Source organism: Macaca thibetana, chromosome 2 (genome assembly GCF_024542745.1).
Source record: "Macaca thibetana thibetana isolate TM-01 chromosome 2, ASM2454274v1, whole genome shotgun sequence".
NCBI lineage: Eukaryota > Metazoa > Chordata > Mammalia > Primates > Cercopithecidae > Macaca > Macaca thibetana.
This window is the reverse complement of record NC_065579.1, coordinates 140,465,278-140,486,988: the sequence shown is the minus strand read 5'-3', so window position 1 is coordinate 140,486,988 and position 21,711 is coordinate 140,465,278. Positions and strand designations below refer to the sequence as shown.

The window sequence follows — 21,711 nt, the reverse complement described above, 5'->3', positions numbered from 1 at the left end:
CTTGAGCTTTGGCATTACCTGCTCAGGGTCCCAATTCCTAAATGAAAAGGTCACGTTGCCCCAGCTCTGGTGCTTCTCCCCCATCCTGCATGTCTTCCATCTGCCCCTTAGTGAGAAGAGTGCAAAGCACAAGCAAGGGATGTGTGTGTTTGGGTGTGCATGTGTGACCCTGGAGAGTTTTATATACTTCCTCATTGTTTTATTAAAAGCAACCTAGTCAAGTTATTCTGCTCCTGACCCTGAATTAAATCATTCACTCATCAGTGCCTTGTGCCACTGGCTGGAGGGCCACATATCACACACTAGAGGCCAGCATCAGTTGACAAATTCCTCATGAGTTTCTTCCTTCGTCCCTTCCTCCCTTTTCCTATCAAATATATTCCCCATCTGCTGAAAAACAAAGAACAAAAAAACAAACAACAAAAAAAACTTCTTTCCAGAGCCTGAATCCATGGGGCTGCAGAGAGGCAGCATACAGCAGTCCAACTCTGCACCTGGGATAAAGCAGGCAGCTGACCATATTTCACACACAGGAAGAAGCCTGGAACGGCGGAGAGATGCAGGTGGCTGGGTTTCAGACCAGCTTGGGCTCTGGCCCACCATGAGAGGCATTTTGGTCAGGTCCCTTAGTATCTCACGTCCTCAGAATCCCCCGTGTGAGATGAGAACTCAGATACTGATACCACATCATTTATAACCTGGGTGGATGGGTTAAATGAGGTCATGTGCTTAGAGGGCCCTGTGCAGGGCCAGGGTATACAGTAGGTGCTTAGTAACCAAATGTGACTTCCTTTTCTCTACTGCACCCATTAGGATGTAGAAAGAACCTCATACAAAACTCTTGCAGTTTAGTAAGTTGCTGCTTCCTGTTCTATACTGTAAGACATCTAGTGTGAAAAATACAAATACCCATCTGGCTAATTTTACACACAAATATGTTTACTGTAATGATCAAGAACTAATAATAACAGGCAACCACAGCTATTCAGTATTTATTAAGCCCAATTACTACTAGTAGTGCTATAACAACAATTATTCCCATTTTGCAGACAAAGACAGTGAATTGCAGAGAGATTTAAGCAACAAGTGGAAGCAGCAGGATTCAAATTCTTGCTTTCTGGCGCCAAAGCCCAAGTCTCTAGGTCCCCACACCACACCACAGCACGGCACAGCACTTTTAAATGGCGTTTCAACAACTGTGCATACAAGCAGAACCTTGATCCTCGGCTGAAGGGCTTTCAGTATAGTATTCGGATGGTGTCATCACTAGAAGCATTAATTGGTCCTTCTGGGGAGGTGTTCTGGGCAAGAGGCCATCCCTGGCATTGATGGTTTAAGGCAAACAGACCTTGGGTTCTCCCTCAGGCCTCCACCCCTTATGCTTAATTGGCAGTGGGCCAGGCTTGGTGCCTCATGCCTGTAATCCCAGCACTTTGGGAGGCCAAGGTGGGTGGATTATCTGACGTCAGGAGTTTGAGACCAGCCTGGCCAACATGGTGAAACCCCAACTCTACTAAAAATACAAACATAGCTAGGTGTGGTGGCGAGTGCCTGTAACCCCAGCTACGTGGGAGGTTGAGGTGGGAGAATTGGTTGAACCCAGGAGGTGGAGGTTGCAGTGAGCTGAGATCGCACCATTGCACTCCAGGCTGGGCAACAAGAGCGAAACTCTGTCTCAAGAAAAAAAAAAAAAAAAAAAAAAAAAAAAAAACCTTAATTGGCAGTGGAGAAGTGCTTCTTGGTGCCTGGCAGATAGGGGTCCTGGCTCTTGCTTCAGGGATGGCCACCAGGGTGGGTCTGGCTGGGGACAAGGGAGTGAAATTGCAGACTTGGCATGCCCCTCCCTACTTCAGCAGCTTGGAAACCCAAATCCTGTTGTATGCTGTATTTTCTTCTTTTACTTAAACCTACTTCCTACATTTTCTACAAAAAAGGACACAGATCACTTTTGCACTAAAGAAATCAAATGTCCACTGGAAAACCTGTTTCTATGAAAGGGAACCGACGAAAGAGGAGAATTAAATTTCTGAACCTGGGAACTTGTATGCTTTGACAGACAGGGCAAAAAGGAGAGTAAGAGGAGTGGTACCAAGAGTACAGGGAAATATGGGCAGGAGGAGACTCAACTGTGAACAGAGTTCTCTCTTAGGGAAAAGGGCTAGGGGAGACACATTTATAGGTTATATTTAATCTGACATACAAATGTATCCCATTTATATGTCTATTGTGTTTTCACTGCTTACAACAATAATCACTTTTTTCTTTTTGAGACGGAGTCTCGCTCTGTCGCCCAGGCTGGAGTGCAGTGGTGCGATCTCAGCTCACTGCAAGCTCCGCCTCCCGGGTTCACGCCATTCTCCTGCCTCAGCCTCCTGAGTGGCTGGGACTACAGGCGCCCACTACCACCATGCCCGGCTAATATTTTGTATTTTTAGTAGAGACGGGGTTTCACCATGTTAGCCAGGATGGTCTCGATCTCCTGACCTCGTGATCTGCCCGCCTCGGCCTCCCAAAGTGCTGGGATTACAGGTGTCAGCCACTGCGCCCAGCCAATAATCACCATTTTTAACATCAGTTAAATATTCAACAATTAGAATAAGAAGGTCACAACACCCTGTTAGGGCAACAAAGTGTTGATCTGGCTTTGCTTTGGTGAATTGGTGAATCTCCTGAGAGTACTGCATGTGGCCCAAGCCCCCACTCAGCACAAGTCTGGTATGTGTCCTCAATGGGACCTTTTCCTGTTCCCCCAAACCCTAACCAAGGATCCCCAGCGCCTCCCTGGTGGGGAGGAGTAACAACGGCCCTCTCCTTGAGAGAAGAGATCCTCTGTGGGGCAGCTGGTTGGTGGGTTTGGGGCACCAGGGCTGCTTGGGGCCACTAGGAGCCAAGAAGCTGGTTTTGGGTTCTGGGAAATCCCTCAGCGTTTCCAAAATTATGTTTAGTTAATGGTAAAATTGAATTTTTTTTCTTCTGCCTGCATTACAGGCATTAGTTCATTTAAAAAATTAAATGAACTAATATCAAGACAAATGGTAACTAAACAAATAAATACATAAAGATTAACAAGGTGGAAGCTTCTACTAGCTTCTTCTCAACGTCTGCCTACAAACTCCCCTTTGTGTTACAATCTTCCATTCACTGGAAGGAAACAGTAAATGATGAAGCATTCAGAAAGCAAGCTTCATTTTACTTTTCAGGGCTAGATATCTCTGTGGGCCTGTAGGCACATATAGGAGAAAGAAAGAACTACTAGTTTCTTCACAATGTCTGCCTACAAACTACTGTAAATGGGATTTGTTACACAAACAGGAGGGTTCATTATGATAAATAACAGCTTATTCACTAACCCTGTGGCTCCTATTTTTTAAATTATGAAATCATGTTCCTAGTTTTGTTTCTAATTTAAATAATACAAAAAAGTACAAAGCAAAAAGTAAGCCTCTCTCTATAACCTCACTTGCCCCCGAGTCCCACTCCTGGGTAATCTGTTAATAGTTTCTTATCTATACTTCCAGACATGGTTTATGGTTATAAAGGCATATACAACACATGTATTACATACGATATCATACACAACATTCTACAACTCACCTTTTTCACTTACTGTTAGCTTCTCTGTGTCAACACATTTTCTGCCTAATTCTTTTTTAGCAGTTGTATAATTTTATCTAATTGGTATCATATTTAAGAACATTTTACATGTCCTTTTTAACTATCATATACAGTGCTGCTGAGGACATGCTCAGGTTCTATGTAACTAGCGAGGTCATATCGCGAATAAACTTTCAGAAGTAGGATTTGGGGACAAAACTTATGTGCAGCCCCAGTGCTGCAGGTTATTGCTAAATTGGCTTCTGTTGCTGTTGTTTAGAAAAAAAAAATGGGGCCTTGAGAGTTCAGGCAGATTAAGAGCTGCCCATCTGCCTGCATCAGAACAAGTTCGCTGAGGACGCATGAGGTTAGAAGACCTCACAGCAAGTGGGAGGCTATGGAGGAATTAATACATCAGAGAGACTGTTCTCTTACTCCCTTCAGTGTATTCTATGGACAAGCATGGCAATCATGGACTGATTCTACCCTGTCTTTCCCAACAGTGCAGGGCACCACCACCCAGCTTCCACCTCCGCAGGAAGGAGTCTTAGGTTCCTGCACCTGGACCACATCCATGGCCTCCACCCGCAGCCTGGGGAGGCTGCCTTATCCTCAGGCCTGATTACACAACTCTAAGAATAGAACATTTGCAGGCATCCCACAGAATCACTGCAAACCCTTTAGAAGTGTAGAGGCCCTTCATGCTCTTCTCCAGGCTCTTTGACTGCCTTGCCATTCCCCAAAGAGCCTCCCACTATGGGGTCACCACCCCCGCTGCTCCCTCGGTCCTGTAGCTCCTGGGACCTCCACACAGCTTGCTCCCTCACTTCTCTCAGTTCCCTGACTGACATGCCACCTCCTCAGAGAAGCCTTCGCTGACCCTCGGACACTTTCTGCCCTCTAACCCTGCTGACTTTTTCTTCAGGAAACTGAACTCAGCTTAATCCAATATTTTCTGCTTATTTGGTTATTGGTGCTCTCAGATCCGTAAGGATGAGTTTTTGTTTTGTTCATGCTGCATTCCAGAACCTGCAATGAGACCTGACATATAGTAGGTGCTCAATAAACACCTGTAAGTGCATAGATGCTCTGGCCCCTGCCTGCTCTTCAGTAAAGTCTACCCTTAGCCCCTAGGATCTAAATGCAGTAGCATTGTGGGTAAAATCCATAAGCTGCAACACACAACTTCAGATCTCTGCGTTCTTGCTTTTTTTATTCTCTCCACCTGGTATGTCACTTACTCACTCCATAGCCAACCACATGAACTTCTATTCATCCTGCAAAACCCAGCTAAAGTATCACCAACTCCATGTAGCCTTCCCCAAAGTCCAGGTATCCAGGTTTCGCCAGCCTCGCTCTGCAAGCCTTCTACAGATATATCTGTTACCTCGTAATTCAAAAACTCTTTTTTTTTTTTCCTACTTCCCAGCTTCCCCTGCCAGGCTATGTGCTTCTTCAGGGAGAGCCAGTGTCCTCCTCATCTTTCTGGCTACTTATAAGATGTCCAGCACCCAGTATTTACTTTAAAAATGTCAAAAGAACAATTAAGTGAAGAAAAAATGCACTGAGAAAGCTCACCATGCCTACTGTGAGGGGAAAACAAGGCCTTGCTTGATGAGCCTTCTCTAAAGAATCTTAAAAAGAATCCACACAGACTTGTAGAGATCTGGATAAAGTCTCCTGTGTAAAAACAGCTACCATTTATTAGCACTTACCACATGCTAGGAGTTTTGTAAGCATCATCTCATTCCATGCTCTTGACAGCGGGGTGGGTACGTTTACCATATGTCATCCCGTTTTCAGAGGAGCAGACAGAGGCTCTACAGGTTAATCAGGGTCACACACCTGACAGGTGGAAGGGGCAGCTGCTTAAACTGGGCTCTAGAACTTGCCACTAAAATCTGCACTTTAGCTATGGGGTGATGTGTTGGGGGTATGGTGGGGCCAGGTAATCCAAACTAGCAGAACAGGATGTTGCCACACAGCATGCAGTGCTGACCTAGGAAAGGGTCCGAAGGGCACTTCTGATGCTGAATCAGGAGGCAGGAAGGCTATTGTAGGCAAACAGACCAACTGTGCACAGGTCTTGGCAGCTTGGGCCCAACCATGACTCTGTACCTGTAGAGATGGGGCTGGAAGGGACCCTGTGCCTCCAGTAGCCAGAACTAACACAGGTACCCCACTTATGACCCATCAAAGTTCTCAGAATGTGTTAGCCCGGAGAGGTTGGTAAGGCAAGGAACAGAGTTAACCCCATTTCATATATGGGATAACCAATTGCAAAAATCTATTTACATATTAAAACCTTTCCAAAGAGCTTAAGATGGGCTGGGCTTCCTACAGGAGAAGTCTCATTCATTCAATCTTCATCTCAGCCTTGCAGGTGGGTGTTCAGGTAGGTGTTATCATCATTTCCAATTTACAGATGTGGACACTGAGATCCAAGGGGGTAAGAAACATTCATTCATTCACTCTTCCATTCATTCATTTCAACAAATATTTATTGAGCACCTAGAATGTGCTGGCAAGACAATAATGAACAAAACAGATATCGTCCTTGCCAGCATGGAACTTAAATTCTGATGGAGAAAGACAGAATAATCAAATAAATATACAAGGATTTCAGATAATATAAGAACTATTAAGAAAGAGTGATGGGGCATTAAGAAAGAGTGATGGGGTTGAGAGGGACTGGGGTGCAGATTCCATGGGCATGGTCAAGGAGGGCTCCCCATGTGACACTGACATTTGAATTAAGATTCAATGGTAAGAAGGAGCCAGACACACAGGATCTGGTGAGAAATCTTCTAGCAAAAGGAAAAGCAAAAGCCAAGAGACTGACCCTGGGACAAGGCCCGTATATCCGAATATACAGAAAGAAGGACAGAAAGAAGGCCAGTGTGGAGGAGAGTAATGTGCAGAGGGGAAGAAAGGCCTGGGAAAGAGGCAGGGAGTCACCCCAGTCCCACAGAAAGAACCAACCTTCACTCTAGTTCCTCTGATCCCAAATCTCATGTCCAAAGAAAATCAATTAAAATATCCACGTGACTCAAAAATAAACACTAAAAACAAAACTCCTCCAGTGAAGATAAACCAGAAAAATAAGGCCTCATCCTTCTGAATAAATAGAACTGAATACCCTTAGAGCTTAATTTGGGCCCAGCACACAATATGTGCTCAACATGTGCTTGCTGAATGGACGCTGCGCAACAACAATTTTGGTTGTATACATAGCAAGAACGGAGTTGCTCCCCCAACCCTGGACTAACAGGACTTGGAGGCTTGAGAAAGGGAAGTAAAGATGAATCAATGTCCATCTGATGCCACAATATTGGTTATGCACTAAATAGCATTCAATCCCACCAGAGGGTACAGGCTCAAAATTTAGAACTGCAGACACATTTAGATAAATGCACGGATGCCAGATGCATAATGGGTTACTAAGGGAAACGAGGGTGGCCTAATTTTGAAGCCTGACATTAGGAAGACAAGCAGCCCTGGCCCTGTAGGACCCCCCATAAGAGTCAGAATCCAGGACTGATCTAGGGCCCGAGCTTCTCTCATGGGCTAAGCCAGCAAATTTAATTACATCTGAAAAGGGAACTGACACTTCAAGATGGGGGTGGGCAGGCCAGGTGCCCATGGCCAAGGCAAAGCCATGGCCAGATGCAGGCAGAGAAGTAGTGCCCTATAAATGATTTTAAGGTTATCTGTGGGCTTGTCTCACCTCTGCTTCCAGAGACTAGAACCTCATCTTCCATCTTTGCTTCCCCTAAATAAGACACCGTGTCTTTCTTATGTGTACCAGGAGCTCAGATGTTTGTCAAATGAATGAACTATAATAACAGACAGCCTAGGCAGTCTACTTTGAGCAATGTGGCCTTCACTGAACTCCCTGGAGTTGGAGGCAGTATGAAAAGGACAACAGGATCCCATGAAACCAGACACACAAGGAAACAACAAAGAGAGATGAAGAAATGCTTTTGAGGAAGCTTGATCCAATACTTGAAGAGTGCTGTCACACAGAAAAGCAATTAGGTATGCTATATCAAAGCCCCAGAAATCAACTTTTGGCTGAATTTAAGGAAGAACTTATTCCTAGCAAAATGTTTCCCAGACTGCATTTAGCGGAATGCGAGCATTCAGGGGGTGGAGTACACTGGGGCAGGGTCAGAGAGAGGGAAGGGATTCTAATTTAGTCCATAGGAAAATAAGTTTGGGAATTTGGGTTCAGCAAAGGTAAATGGATATTCTCACTGAAGGACACAGCTTTCATCCCTTCTCAAACTTAGATGGCTCAAAAGCTTTTCATAGGATGATATGAACATCTCACACAATCTCTATATTCCAATCTCAGCTCAGGGGTAAAGAAGAATTAGAGGTGTCTGACAAAAGCATTAATTGTATGAAGGGGTGTGTGTCCCACTAGTATTTGAGTACTTTTAGGATACAGGATTCAACACTGTATGGATGATACAGACAGAGATGCAATCTGAATAGAAAACTAGAACCATGGGTTCATTTTCTCATGAACTTTCATCTTGAGTAACCAAGTAGCTGGCAGGATGGTCCATACTGATGAGCATGCAGTCAAACTGCCCTTGCCTGCCCTTGGTGTCCAAATAAATGGATAATATGGATATTGCAAAGGGGTCCTGGAATTAATCAATGCTGTTGGGTGAGAGGCTTAATGACAGCATGTGTTCTTGCCAGAGCCCACTTTGACTCTTCTCATATAGTATTTTCTAGGACATATTGCCTGCCTGTCTGCCTTCCTCATCCATCCATCTAGTCTATAAATATTCACAGAGGGCCTTCCATAGCCTGGCAATGATGAGTAAAACCAGACAAGGTGCCGCTTCATGATTGCCTATTGGGGAATACAGGCTACGAACAAATATTATACAAATAATGATTTAATTAAGGTTTTCCATATATGTTATAAAGGAAATGAATGGTGCAAAAACAACAGTAACTAACACAGAAACCTTGTCCAGTCTGGACTTTCAGGGTGAATTCTCTAAAGGAGCACAGAAACTGTTCTGCAGAACCCCAAATGTGCAGGTCCAATACAAGTCTCTGACATCCTTCCAGGAAACCTCAGCCCAATGAGACTGGGAAAGACCACAAAGGCCCACCCAGCACAGAAGTCTCCTTTGAAGTACAAATCTAATGGATTTGAGACTATGATTCAGTAGGCCTGGGATAGGTAACCAGGTGATTAAAATACTGCTACTCTGTAGACCACATTTAAGTAGCACTACTCTATAAAGCACTTTAAAAGATGTAAACAAATGGAGAACTAGCTATACCATGTCCATAGACAGAGAGGTTGGATCATAAAGATGTCAAATTTTCTCAAATTAACCCATGAGTTCAATAGACTTTTAATCAAAACTCTCACAGAGTTTTTTTTTTAATTGCTGTTCTTGTTTAATTCAACAAACTGATTCTGACATTCATTTAGAAGACTAAAACAATTTTGGAAAAGAACAAGTGAGAGACTTGCCCTACAGGCTCAAGGCTTACAAAAAAACTATAGGTGTGAGGGCACAGAGACAAAGAGACCAATGGAACAGAACAGAGAGCCCAAACACAGACTTGTGCTTAAAGGAAATTATGTGTAGAAGATGGCACTACAAATCAGAAAAGAATGAATGATCAGTAACTCCTGCTGGGAAAATAGGTTATTTATACATTAAAACCTGGATTTCTACCTAAAACAACATTAAAAACATAAAATTCCAGATGGATTATACTCCTAAATGTGAAAAAAAAAAAAAAAAAAAAAAAAAAAAAAAAAAAAAACTGTAAAACTCTTAGAAGAAACTATGGAAAATTTTTTCAACTTTGGGGTAGGGAAATATATCTTAAATAAGACACCAACTGTGCAAACCCAGAAGAAAAGTTGACAAATTCGACTTCAGTAAAATGGAAACTTCGGTATACCGTAAATAACAAAGAAAAGCCACACACTGGGAAAAGATAATATCTAGAATGTATCAACAATTTCTATCTGTAAGAAAAGACAAACAATCCAAATAGAAAATAATATAAACCTGAAGTTCACAGGTACAGAAGTCAAATAGCAAAAAACAGACAACAAAACAAAACATGAAAGGGTGCTTAACCTCACAAGTAATCACAGAAATGTGAATTAAGATATCATTTAATGCCCATTACACTGGCAAAACAAAAACTGAACAGACCAAGTGCTGTCCAAAATATGAAGCTATAGAAATTCTCACAAACTCTTGTTTGGAGTGTATTAGATTAATTTTTTTTTTTTTTTTTGAGACAGAGTCTTGCTCTGTCGCCCAGGCTAGAGTGCAGTGGCGTGATCTCAGCTCACTGCAACCTTCGCCTTCCATATTCAAGCGATTCTCCTGCCTCAACCTCCTGAGTAGATGGGATTACAGGCATGAACCACCACACCCAGCTAATTTTTGTATTTTTAGCAAAGACAGGGTTTCACCATGTTGGCCAGGCTGGCCTCAAACTCCTGACCTCAGGTGATCCGCCCACCTAGGCCTTCCAAAGTGCTGGGATTACAGATGTGAGCCTCCATGCCTGGCCTAGATTAATTTCTTTCTAAAGCAATTTTACATTATATGATAAAACTGACAACGCATGTATGCCACAACCCAGCAATTCCACTCAAGGAAGAACAGACTAGACATTTTTACTCAGTGTACTTAATAATAGTGAGAAATGGGCAATAGTCTAAATGCCCATCAGAGGACCTGGATAAATACAATATAGGCCATTCATACAATGAAATACTCTGGTAGAAAAATGAGAGAACCAAAGCTACATGTGCCAATATGGATACATCTAAGAACCAATATTGAGAAAAGAAATAAAGTTGTTATAGAAAATGTAAGTAATAGATACTAGTAACATAAAATTTGAAAAATATGCAAGAAATACCTAGGTGCTATTTGGGAGATATATACGCCAGTATAAAGATGTACATGAGAGTGGTAAATCTAAATTCAGCATAATGACCTCTAGAGAGGGCAGGAGATGAATGGTATCTGGGAAAAGAATAAAAATCACTCATAAATCACTGCCCCACCACACACACATACACTACTATTAATCATCATCAGAGTAATGGAGGCTTCTTCAATGAAGCCAGGACTTTTTAGATTGCAAAGCTTCAGAAAGCATTTAGTCCAGCCTTTGACCCATACAGGAAACTTCTCTCCAATACCTGGGGCAAGGGATCCTTCTACCTTTATAACAAACTTGCAAGTCAGGGCCACTGCGTATGGTTATACAGGTCGGGCACCACACAATTCTGGAATGTATATTTCATAATGTAAATTATGACCCCTTGGGTTGTTCAGTGTGCAGTATACACAACCACACTCGGCAGACCTGTGAGGGTCACAGATCCTTTGGAACTCTGATAAAACTAGGCCAATTTCTGGGAAAATGCCCATCCACACAAGTACTACTTACAATTTCAGTGGATTCAGACACACCCCCAACAATGATTGGCAACCCTATACTGGTCAACTTCCAGGGGCGGGTGCTCACAATCTTCTGAAGTACTTCCAGACAATGCAATGCTGTGAGACCAAGCTCTTCCCTATGCACATTTAAAACCTGCTTCTTTATAATCTCTATCCATTAAAGTTGATCTCCTTCCTTTCCATATGACAATTCAGCTACTGAAAGAAAGCTAATCCATCCCCCCTAGAGATTTACGCTTTCCAGGCTAAATACACTCTTGACTTAGCTTATTGCAAACAGGCTGCATCTCTTCTTTTGCTCAAAATGAATTTTTAAACTGTCTATCCTTTCACTAAGCACTTCCTGCCCTAATAAGCAACTATGCACGCTGACATGTTATCAAAGAACAAGAAAACAATTCTCTCAGCTGCCCCTTTGGGAAACCTCTGAAGATATGCACTCTTGCTTCCGAAGCCGTCGAATGCTCACAGAAGCCAGGAAGTGCCAGGCTGGAATGAAGGATCAGGCTTTTTCCAGGAATACGGGCAAGACCAAGTGAGCAGAACCAGGACAGAGCCCCCACAGGCCAAAGGAGACAAGTTCTTCTCCACTTACTCCCAAAACTCCATGACGGGGGAGGTGGCATTCTGCAGAGACACATGGCTGTAGTTGCTCACATTCAGTTTCTGGAACTCCACACAATTCTCTACAGTGGAAACAGACAAGAAATAGAAGAAAATTAACCTCCATGAAAGCTGAATCCTGAAAAACATTCAGGATGTGCAACTAGGCATTTTCATGTAGCCGCTCCAAGTAAACATGCGTCAAAGGGCGTTGGGGAAAATCAATATTTTACAAACAGTTAAGAGGTTTGGACTGATTAGAACAGGAGGAAAAGTTTATGGGGAAGGGGACCTTCTCTCTCCCATTCCCAACCAACACTCCCTATCAAACCGTCTCCTCTACCCTTGTTCCCAAATCTTCTTTTCTTTTTTCCACTTCCCTGTCTGAGGCCCATCAGTAGCATTTAGTTGTCTGGCTGAAGGGCTCTAGTGGAATAGAAGGACTAAAGGAATGGATCATCCATGGTGATCTTGGGGCAGTAATGCAGCTGAGACTGTTTTACTTTATGTGAAAAGGGGCTAATGCCACAGCTGTCTCATCAAAATGTGATGATTGGGGGAAATGGTGTGAGCCAACATATATCAAGAATCCCTGGTTTCTTCATCATTCCCTCACTCGATCCAGTCAATCAGAAAGGATTTCCTGAATGCCTCTTCTCATTTCATGAAATTTGATGTCCCAGGGAGATTTAATCTCAAGTAAAAGCAACCTAGTATTCATCCTTCAAGGCCCAGTGCCCCTGGGCCTTAACCCCTCCCTCCAGGAGGGCTTCCCCAACCTCCCTCCCCTGAAATCTAAGAAAGCAAGAATTCAAAGGCCCTCCAAGGAATCACCTGCTCCAACTCCCTTTATTTTGAGGAAGAAGAATCTAAGGTTCAGAAATAGTCAAGGGACCCCCACCTATACCCTTTTCCTCCTATATAAAGTCACTGACCAGTTGTGGATAGAACTGAAATAAACTCCAGCCAGGGCTCCATCTACTTTGCCATGGGTATTGCCCAGAAAAGTCCACCACCATGGGACCCATGTCCCTCTGTTTAGAGACACCTGGGGCACCAGACCATGAGCTCCCCGAGGGCAAGGCCTCCTGTATCCATTCACCTCAGAGGCCCCTGCACCCTGCACCATGGCCAGCACGGAGCAGGTGCCCGGTTGGCTTCACTCTTGCATGTCTTCCATCTCACATACGTATGAATGCTCCAAATCACATCTGTAATCTCTGCAGGCAGGAATCACCTCCTATATGTGATGGTTCACACATTGCAAGTGTTCACACACCTTTAGAGAAAGGGGATTGCAAACCATTTGAAGAAAGAGGTTTGCAGTCCACTGGGGAAAATCCAGATTGTCTGCCTGCTTGTTGATCCTCTTGGCAAGCGCTACCTATGTTCTGAAAGGAGGTGGTCTGTGGGTCCTCAGTCAGGCTTGAGAGGAGCCTGGAAACCTGAAATTATAAGCAAGATTTCTGAATGTGTCCTGTGCCTTTTTCTGGAGAGAGGAGACCTTGACTTTTATCAGATTCCCTAAAATAGGATTTCTCAATTCTTTTTTTCTTCCTAGATTAAAAAAAAAATTTCTTGGACACCCAAGTTGACCAGTTATTTTTATTAAAATATTTAACCACGTACAAATAAACAATGAGTTATAAAGTCTTTGTGATTGTAGTATTCATACAATTATAAAAGCCAAATTAAATGTATAAATACCAAGCAAACTACAGAACCAACACAATTTAAAGTGATAACAGAAAATAGATGCATAGGATAATGCCATTTGGTAAAATTATATTGCTTTCCCAACAGAAAAATGAAACTGACATATAAGAAGCAGAATCTGTTGAGTTCAGGTGGTTTATTCCTCCGTGAACTATTTGAGATTTGATTACACCATTTTCCTCTGGTTACACTTCTGCAAAACCTTCATTCCCATGGTGTGTTGCATTCTCAACTGGACTTCACTTAGTAATAATGCTCTATTTATGAATTAAATCTTTCTGGTCTTTTTCCCTTGGCCACCATCATTCTATTTGACACGAATGCATCTTAAATTATAAACATGCATAAAGTAAGCCACTGGAACCTCCTGACTGTCCTCAGTTATAAGGTGTTTGCTCAGACCATCCAGAACATGTGCATATTTTTAGAGTATCCTCAAAATAAGTACACACAATTAAATTATCCTAGAGGACTCACAGGCCTCCAAGAAAATGTCCTTGAATTATAGTTTGATAAACATTTCTATGAGTTCCCTGGCCAAAGGAAGGTTAAAAACTAGGGCCCTAAAGAGAGAAACAGCAAAAGCTCCACAAAATGCAACAGCCAGGGGTTGGGGGAGTGGGGGAGTAGGGCAGAGTCAGGCATTGCATAGGGCTAGAAGCCACACTGCAGCATCTCTAGGTCTACCACCTGCGGTTCCTTCTACTGGTCACCAACATCCTACCCAATCTTACTGGATCTCAGCCCTCAGGATGGCAGGCCACTTCCAGACACAATCTAACACAGGTTATCATATGGATGGTGAACAGGTCAAAGTGTATGTGTGAATTCCAGTCAAAAGGCAGCAGCTGTCTGGAGCACTATTGGAGAAGGGTTCTAAGGCCAAGACTAGACTGAGAAGGAAAGAGTGCTACAATTGATTAGCGATGTCTTCCGTGAGTATGGCCAGCTTAGACAGGGATTGGGCAGGGAAATGCCTTCCTTGGATTATCAAACTCAATGCTAATAGGAGGATATATGGAAAAACAAAGAATATATCGGAATCAAAAATAATCTAAAAGATTATCCATTCCAGCAGGAGTGGGGTTGGGGGTTAAATTCAAATGTCAGCTGGGTTGGATTGATAAAGTAAATGAATAAAGTGAGCTGGGTGGGGTTTGTGGTAAGTCAATGACAGATTTGTCGTTGAAGGCAATAGCCACCTTTTGGCTGTAGCCACTGCCGTCAAGCAGGAAAGTGGGTCTGGTGTCACCAGATTGTTTAAGTTTTTAAGATAGGCTGGAAACCTGAATTTTTCAGGTGAAGTCTTCCAACTTTTTAAATTTTGGCAACCAAATCCATTTTTTAAGTTTGCCATTCACTGATCTAAAGCCTGGTTGGCCTGTAGGTCCTCTGTCTGCAGCCCTTGATCTGGTCTAACCCCAGTTTTATAAGGGAAAACTTGACACTAGAGGCAAGACTGGTATTGGAGCCCTAGTCCCCTAAGTCTAAGTCTAGTGTTCTTCCTCACACCCCCATGCTACCCCCAAAGGGTTCAGTCTCTGCGTTTGACAGAAGACAGAACATCTCCATTCTCCTAACCATGCCAGTCTATGGGCCAATGCTCAGCTCAGCCTTTAGGGCTGCAACTCACAGTACGTACCAGAACAGGTACAGAGCTGACCCCTGTTTCAGCAAGACTACCCTAGAAAACTAGACTCTTGATGAGAGTCCAGGGACCAGGACTGGCCTGAGGGCACAAACAAACCCCAATCCCAGGTCACCCAGCAGGACCAGCAGAGAGACCTCCGTGGGGCCATACCTGTGTTCCACTCATGCCCACAGGTAGCCCAGGGTAGCTCAGTAGTGAAGCAGTTGCTCAGGTAAAAAATGGCCCATGCCAGGATGATGATGTAGTACACATTCAGATGGGCCTCAATCACCTGCGTTGCATAGCCAATGCCTGAAGGGACAAAAGAAAGGAAGCAACTTGAGTCTATCTTTTCAAAACAATCTGCCTTTGCAGTTTATATTCCCTGTGCAAAATTTTATTTTCTCATTAACTCAACACATACCTTCAAATAAAGGGCAAACTTTCCTCCAACACGTAATGCCACCTTCACTTGTGAACTGCCCCAGAGCTGTCTCCAGGAAAAAAACAGGAATTCCACAGCAAATAAAAAACACCACGTAGGGAATCAGGAATGCCCCTGTAAGGATGCAAAGGAATGAGATGAAAACTGTCCCTGCCGTTTCATACTTGGCACAAGAACTCTTTAATAAACACCTACTACAGGCCAGACATGATGTTCTTTGAACTTGAGTTCAAGTTCCCATTATGAGGACCAGAGTCAGAAAACAGGGCTAGGTTTATGTGAGTCCATCTCACATCTCCAAGCCTCAACTTCTCCATCTGTAAAATGGAGCTTCAGTTTTTAACATCTGCACTGCTTCCCTCATAGAATTGTAATGCAGCTAAGATGATAATGTAGAAGAAATTGTTTCATTGGCTTATTAAAAAAAAATTACATCTCATCCTCCAGCATGGGTCAAATTCATTCCTTTCCTGAATGTTGCACCCTTTTTCATTTTAAAGTGACCTCAACAGACCAGGTGAGGGGCACCCCTTCCTCTTACTTTGGAAGTGACCTGCAAACAATCTTTGTCATAAAGAGCATTCTCAGGGAATTATACAATGAACAATATCAGGCCTCAAAGAATTAAGTACCCCTACACATGAGGCCCAGGTGTGGTGTCAACTTGCAAGGAGTCTGCAAAAAGAATCTATCTAGCAAAGGCTGGCTTTGAATTGGTCCAGGAAGAGACCACCCTAAGCATTAGTGTTTCTATTTGAAACACAATACCCATTGCCTGGGTCTTTCTGTGAAACAAATTAAATAACTGAGGTGAGCATGAACTATTACACCCAGAATGGGGATTTTTCCAAATCCCTCATTCTGTCCCTCCTGTCTAATAACAAAGCATGGAAACACATGCTATTTGCTACCATCTGATCTCACAAATGAAGGCTTTAACTGAAAGTGCTTTTTGCTAAATGAAGTCTCCTTAACTGCAAGGATTAATAGCAACAATTTTGATCAATCCTGATAGCAGGACCGTATCTATCAGCGTTTGAAAGTGTCTTAGCTTTTCTGGGCAAGCAGCTAATTTAAAGTTTCATATTGGGAAATAAATACTTTAAACTATTGTTGGGATTTATAAGGAGGGCAGAATGGACTTTTTTTAAAAGGTAAACAGTTGAGAAGCAGATATCCCAACTACATTAGAAAGCAAAAAGTGTGGAAAAGGAGATAAGAGGATCTGTTTACTGAATCTAAATCTAAGTGATTAAAATCAGTTGCAGCAGGTCCCCTAACATGCTGTTATTTACCTGTGAAACCTCTAGAATCTAACGTATAACGTATGACACTTTCGGAAAGCCTTTTGACCTGTGTATTCACAAAGCTACTAATCCTTAGGATAATAAACTCAATCAAACCAGGAGATCTATGCATCTCATGGAAACTCTTGACAAGTCAGAAGAAAAAAAAAAGTGACTCATTTTAAAAACTTTACTCACTACAACCCTTTTTTTTTAAGAAAAAAAAAATCTGTGACAGAATTTGTAATTAACCCAATTTACCCTGTTTTCTGCTTTTAGGAATGCTTTTTGTTTGGGCACAACATTTCCTGTATGGAAAAAAAAGATGTTAAAACAATTTGTGCCTGGGGACTACCCTAGATTTCCACAGGTTTCCAAGAGGACGCAGTTTACAAACGCTGAATCTGCAAAGAGAGGCGGGATTCAGAGCCGAGAGCACAGGGCACGTTGGGGGTCTCCAAGTCCACTCCCTCTCTCTCCCTTGCCAAGCCATCAACACCGGCGGCCACTTCATTACCAGTGCAGAGCAGGCTTGGAGCAGCCTGTGCCTTCAGGATGAATGTCCCCAAAGAAAGGGCCTGGGCCAAGCAGTACCCTTCTCGCTCTCCCGGCAGCTGCTCGCACAGGAAGTCCTGCTCTGCTCAGACAACGCGGTCCCTGCCAGCCAACTTCTGAGCCACCTTCGCTGGGGTTTGGGAATTTGCTGGAGGGGCAGGGGCACAGGAAAGAGAAGAGGGAATATACAGATACAGGCTCTTCCTTGGAGAAACTGTGCCACCGAAGGAGGTTTTATAAGATCCCTTGCCATGGACCAGCCCAGCTGTCCTGCTGATATGACAGGAGGGGGTCCTGAAGGCTGGAGCCCCTTCCCTGAGCTGGGAGAGTTACGGATTCGCTGCTGCATCTTTTGTCAAACTGACTTTGAGAGGCTGTCACTAGAAAGGACTCTCTCGTCACCATCCTTTCCCTCTGCCCTACTACATCTCTACGGCAGAGCATCAGCATTAAACCAGTGTTGCTGTTTGTCGTGGGTGACTCTCAGACCCGTAAAATAAACTGTTTGTTGCCAATTCTTCCACCAGAGGGGCCCCAAATAGTGGCCCTAAAATGGGCTTAAGAGTAGACGAAAGACTAGGCAGGAAACCATCGAGCAATGCCTCGCCTAAAAGTTCTCCCTGTGATGAGTCCAGTTCCAGTTTAAAACAAGGCCTTTGACATCAGAATCCCATCTTTATTTTTGGTCGAGTGAGACTTCTCTGACCCTCAGTGTCCTCATCTGCAAAATGGGTAGACCCCTGCCTACGAAAGTGACCGAGAGGATGAGATGAGATGATATAGGTCAAAGGTGCTCGGCACTTCAGTAAGCGCGCAAAAACTGAGACCACTTTGATCATCAGGAGTCCCTTCTCCACAGGCCTTTTTCCCAGTTAGGAAAGCTGAGGCTCAAAGGGGCCAAGTGCCTGAAACATCAGGGCGCGTACCCAAAGCAAGGGCTCCCTGGCCTCGCTCTGCATCTCACGCTGAGGACAGAACGCGGGCAAGTCCCCGCGCTGGCCGGTGGAACCCTCAGGTGCGAATTGGCACGTGCGCGTGCGCACTGGCACAGGTGGGCCGCGCTCCGGAGCGAGCTCAAGCGCCAGGTGCCTGGAGTCGAGGTTCTCCGCTCGGGTTCCGCTCCACGCAGGCGCGGGAGGGGGTCTCGCGCTAGCCCCTGGTTCCCCGCCCCCACCGGGCGGGTGGCGCCACTTCCCCTTCTCCTCCCTATCACCTCACCTCCTCCGTTCTTGTAGCACAGGTAGGGGAAGCGCCACACGTTGCCCAGCCCAATGATCTCCCCGGCCACGCTCAGCACGAACTCAACCTTGTTGTTCCAGTGGCCGCGCTCGTGGACCGCCTTGTCGCGCTTGTCGCGCGGGTCGCGCGCGGGCGCCGCGCCCCCGCTGCTGCCGCTGCCACCCGGCGCCTCGGACTCCCGCGCCTCCTCTGCAGCCTTCCCATTGCCCAGGGGCAGCGCCTTCTCCGCCGTCATGGCCGCGCTGGCTGCCTCGTGCGCCGGCCCGGCTCTGCGCCGCCGCCCCGGGCGGGCTGGCTTTTCAGGAGGCGCGAGCAGGCGGGAGGGGGAGGCAGGGGGTGGAGCTGAGGGACCGGGCCAGGCCAGCGCGGAGACGGGGACTGGGACGCGGCGCGGCGCGGAGGCCCGGCTCGCAGGACGCCCACGCCACCCCAGCCCGGCTGGGCCAGAGAGCCCGCGAGCACCTTGCGCGCGCTGAGCCCCTGCAGCGCCCATCCTTCCCGCAGCCCTACCCACTGACCTGCTGGGACAAGAGTGGAAGCGCCCGTTTAGGCCTAGGCTGGCACCACTCACCAAACGCCAAAGTTCTACCACCGTCCATAACCTTCAAATGCTTGGGCCTCAGTTTCCCGTCTCTAATAAGAGGAATGGGCTCTAGACCAGACTTCTCCAACTTGAACTTACACACCAGACACCTGCGGGTCATGTTTAAACTACACATCACGGTCTAGTAGATCACAGTAGGCTGAAGAGCCTGCGTGTCTGACGAGCTCCCCAGTGATGCCATTATGTCTGGTCCAGGGACCACACCTCGAGGGAAAGGGTGTAAATGAACTTGTGGCTTCTTCCCAGCCCTAGACACCCTGCAGGTCTTGTTCATACTGGTGTCCGCAGCTCTCAACATAGTCAGGACCGGGTGGCAGTTAAGTGCTTGTGTCTAGAAACAGGTAAATCTAAGTTGTGTGATTTTGGTCAGTCATCTGATCCCTCTGTGCCTCAGTTTCCTGGTCTGCAAAAGGTAATACCAGTAGGGTCTTGTAGGTTTTAATGTAGGGGATGGATTTTTAGGTAAAAGGTTATTAAATGCTTATAAAGGTCTTGATACCTTGAAAGTGCCCAATGAACATTGCCCACTTTAGTATTATACAACGTGTAGACATACACACATTTGTCCATCTTCTTGTATAATATTTGTCTCCTCATTTGTAAGGATGATATACACTGTCCTGTTCATTATAATAGCCACAGAACCTAGCACAAGACTTGGTGCATAGTATGTGCTCAATAAATATTTGTGGCTAGAGAGGAAGGAAGGAAGGAAGAGGAAAAGGGGAAGAAGGAAAGACTATTAAAGCTGCTAGGGGCCACAGAGATGGATACTTCCACCTCTTCCATTGCACAGGCCTGGAGAAGTCCAGCCACATGAGCCCCCACCAGCTCTGCTCTCCATCTGTTCCTTGGACCTCCCTCTGGACCTCTCTTAGGGACAGGCTCCCTGCCTTGTAGGCTTCAAACTCTTGCCTTCAGCTTCTCCTTTCGTTCTGGCTCACAACTGCTCAAGTCTCTCCCAACCTCCATCTCCCCAGAAAGCCTTTCCTTCCACCATCTTCCCTTTTCCCCTCCCCCCCCACTATCATATTTCTTGAAAGAGTAAGTTGACAGGCTGCCAGCCCTGTCTTCACCTCCCACGCGTTTCTCAGCCTACGGCAATCTGGCACCCACCCCCACCACTCCTCTGAAAATGCTGTGAAGTCCTGGACGCCCTCTCAGTTTGGCAAATTCTGCGGTTCCTTTTCCATCCCCATCCTGCCTGGCCTCTAGGTAACTTTCTGCACCGTTGCTCCCTCCTTTGCTTCTTAAAATTCCCGCTGGTGTGGTTTTCTTGGCATTGCCTGACACAGCTACTGTTTCTCTCCCTGCTTCTCTGGTTCTCCTTTCTCTCTCCTTAAATTCAGCCTTTCTCATATCTTGAACCACTGAACTAAATGTGGGTGCCTCCCAAACCTCTGTCCCCATGTGCTGCCCAGGTTACGTTAAAAGCAAAGATGCTGCGGTGTTCAGGGTGAGAGTATACTGAATTCAGATCGATGTGGCTTCGCATTTAAGCTCTGCCCCTTAGGTGCTCTGTTACCTCTTTGCCTCACGCTTCTCACCTGTTAAGTGGGCTTCACATGCGTTCTGACCTCATAGGGTGGGTGTGAGGGTTAAAAGCTTCAGCAGGAGCTCTGTGAACAGTAGCTATTATTGTTATTTATTATCTCTATTTTTTAAAAGATGGAGTCTCACTCTGTCACCCAGGCTGGAGTACAATAGCACAATCTTGACTCACTGCAACCTCCACCTCCCAGGTTCAAGCAATTCTCCTGCCTCAGCCTCCCGAGTAGCTGGGATTACAGGTGTCCACCACCACACCCAGCTAATTTTTGTATTTTTAGTAGAGACAGGGTTTCACCATGTTGGCCAGGCTGGTCTTGAACTCCTGACCTCAGGTGATCTGCCCGCCTCAGCCTCCCAAAGTGCTAGGATTACAGGCGTGAGCCACCACGCTTGGCCAGTAGCTATTGTTTGTATTGTGAGGAGGAGGAGGATGGTTAGTTCATTCCCTTGCTTAAAAGCCCTAATGGGGGGCCAACGTAGCAAGACCCTATTTTTAAAATTAAAATAAAATAAAATACGTAGCCAGATGTGGTAGTGCACACCTATAGTCCCAATTACTCAGGAGGCTGAGGCAGGAGGATGGCATAAGCTTGAACTCCCCCAGGAGTTCGAAGCTGCAGTGAGCCATGATCATGTCACTGCATTCCAATCTGGAGCGCAGCACAAGATCCTGACTGCAAAAACAAACAAAAAAACCTTCATTGGACTTCCTTTTCCTACAGGATAAAACCAAATTCCTGGCCCCAATATTCAAAATTCCCCCTCAATCAAATGGTCCCAACCTTTCCTTCTACCATTTTTGAATGCCATTTTTCTCCCACACTAAGACATCATTATTTTTGTTTTCTTTTGGATGATCCTCAATGCCCTATATAGAATAAAGGAAGGAATTTACCTTCAACCCCAATGATCCTTATGCAGAGTAGGCACATAGTAGCTAGGAGCCAATTTGTTAAATGAACAAGTACATCAAAAGTTAGACATATTCCTGAATCTTACTATTGCAA

General features: G+C 45.0%; 2 protein-coding genes across 2 annotated transcripts in view; one reads left to right on the top strand and one right to left on the bottom strand.

Moving 5' to 3' along the window:
• Positions 1–18,844, bottom strand: part of SLC6A11 (solute carrier family 6 member 11) — a 122,368-nt gene extending 103,524 nt beyond the window's left edge. Inside the window, exons 1-4 of the mRNA XM_050781470.1 lie at positions 18,529–18,844; positions 15,449–15,583; positions 15,196–15,336; positions 11,671–11,761 (exon numbers count right to left, since the gene is read on the bottom strand). Coding sequence (XP_050637427.1) covers positions 11,671–11,761; positions 15,196–15,336; positions 15,449–15,583; positions 18,529–18,784 — 623 coding nt within the window. The 5' untranslated portion in view covers positions 18,785–18,844. The remainder of the gene's footprint in view (positions 1–11,670; positions 11,762–15,195; positions 15,337–15,448; positions 15,584–18,528) is intronic.
• SEC13 (SEC13 homolog, nuclear pore and COPII coat complex component) overlaps positions 7,214–21,711 on the top strand; it is a 534,021-nt gene continuing 519,523 nt past the window's right edge. Inside the window, exon 1 of the mRNA XM_050781500.1 lies at positions 7,214–7,217. The gene's annotated coding sequence lies outside the window, so the exon portion shown is untranslated. The remainder of the gene's footprint in view (positions 7,218–21,711) is intronic.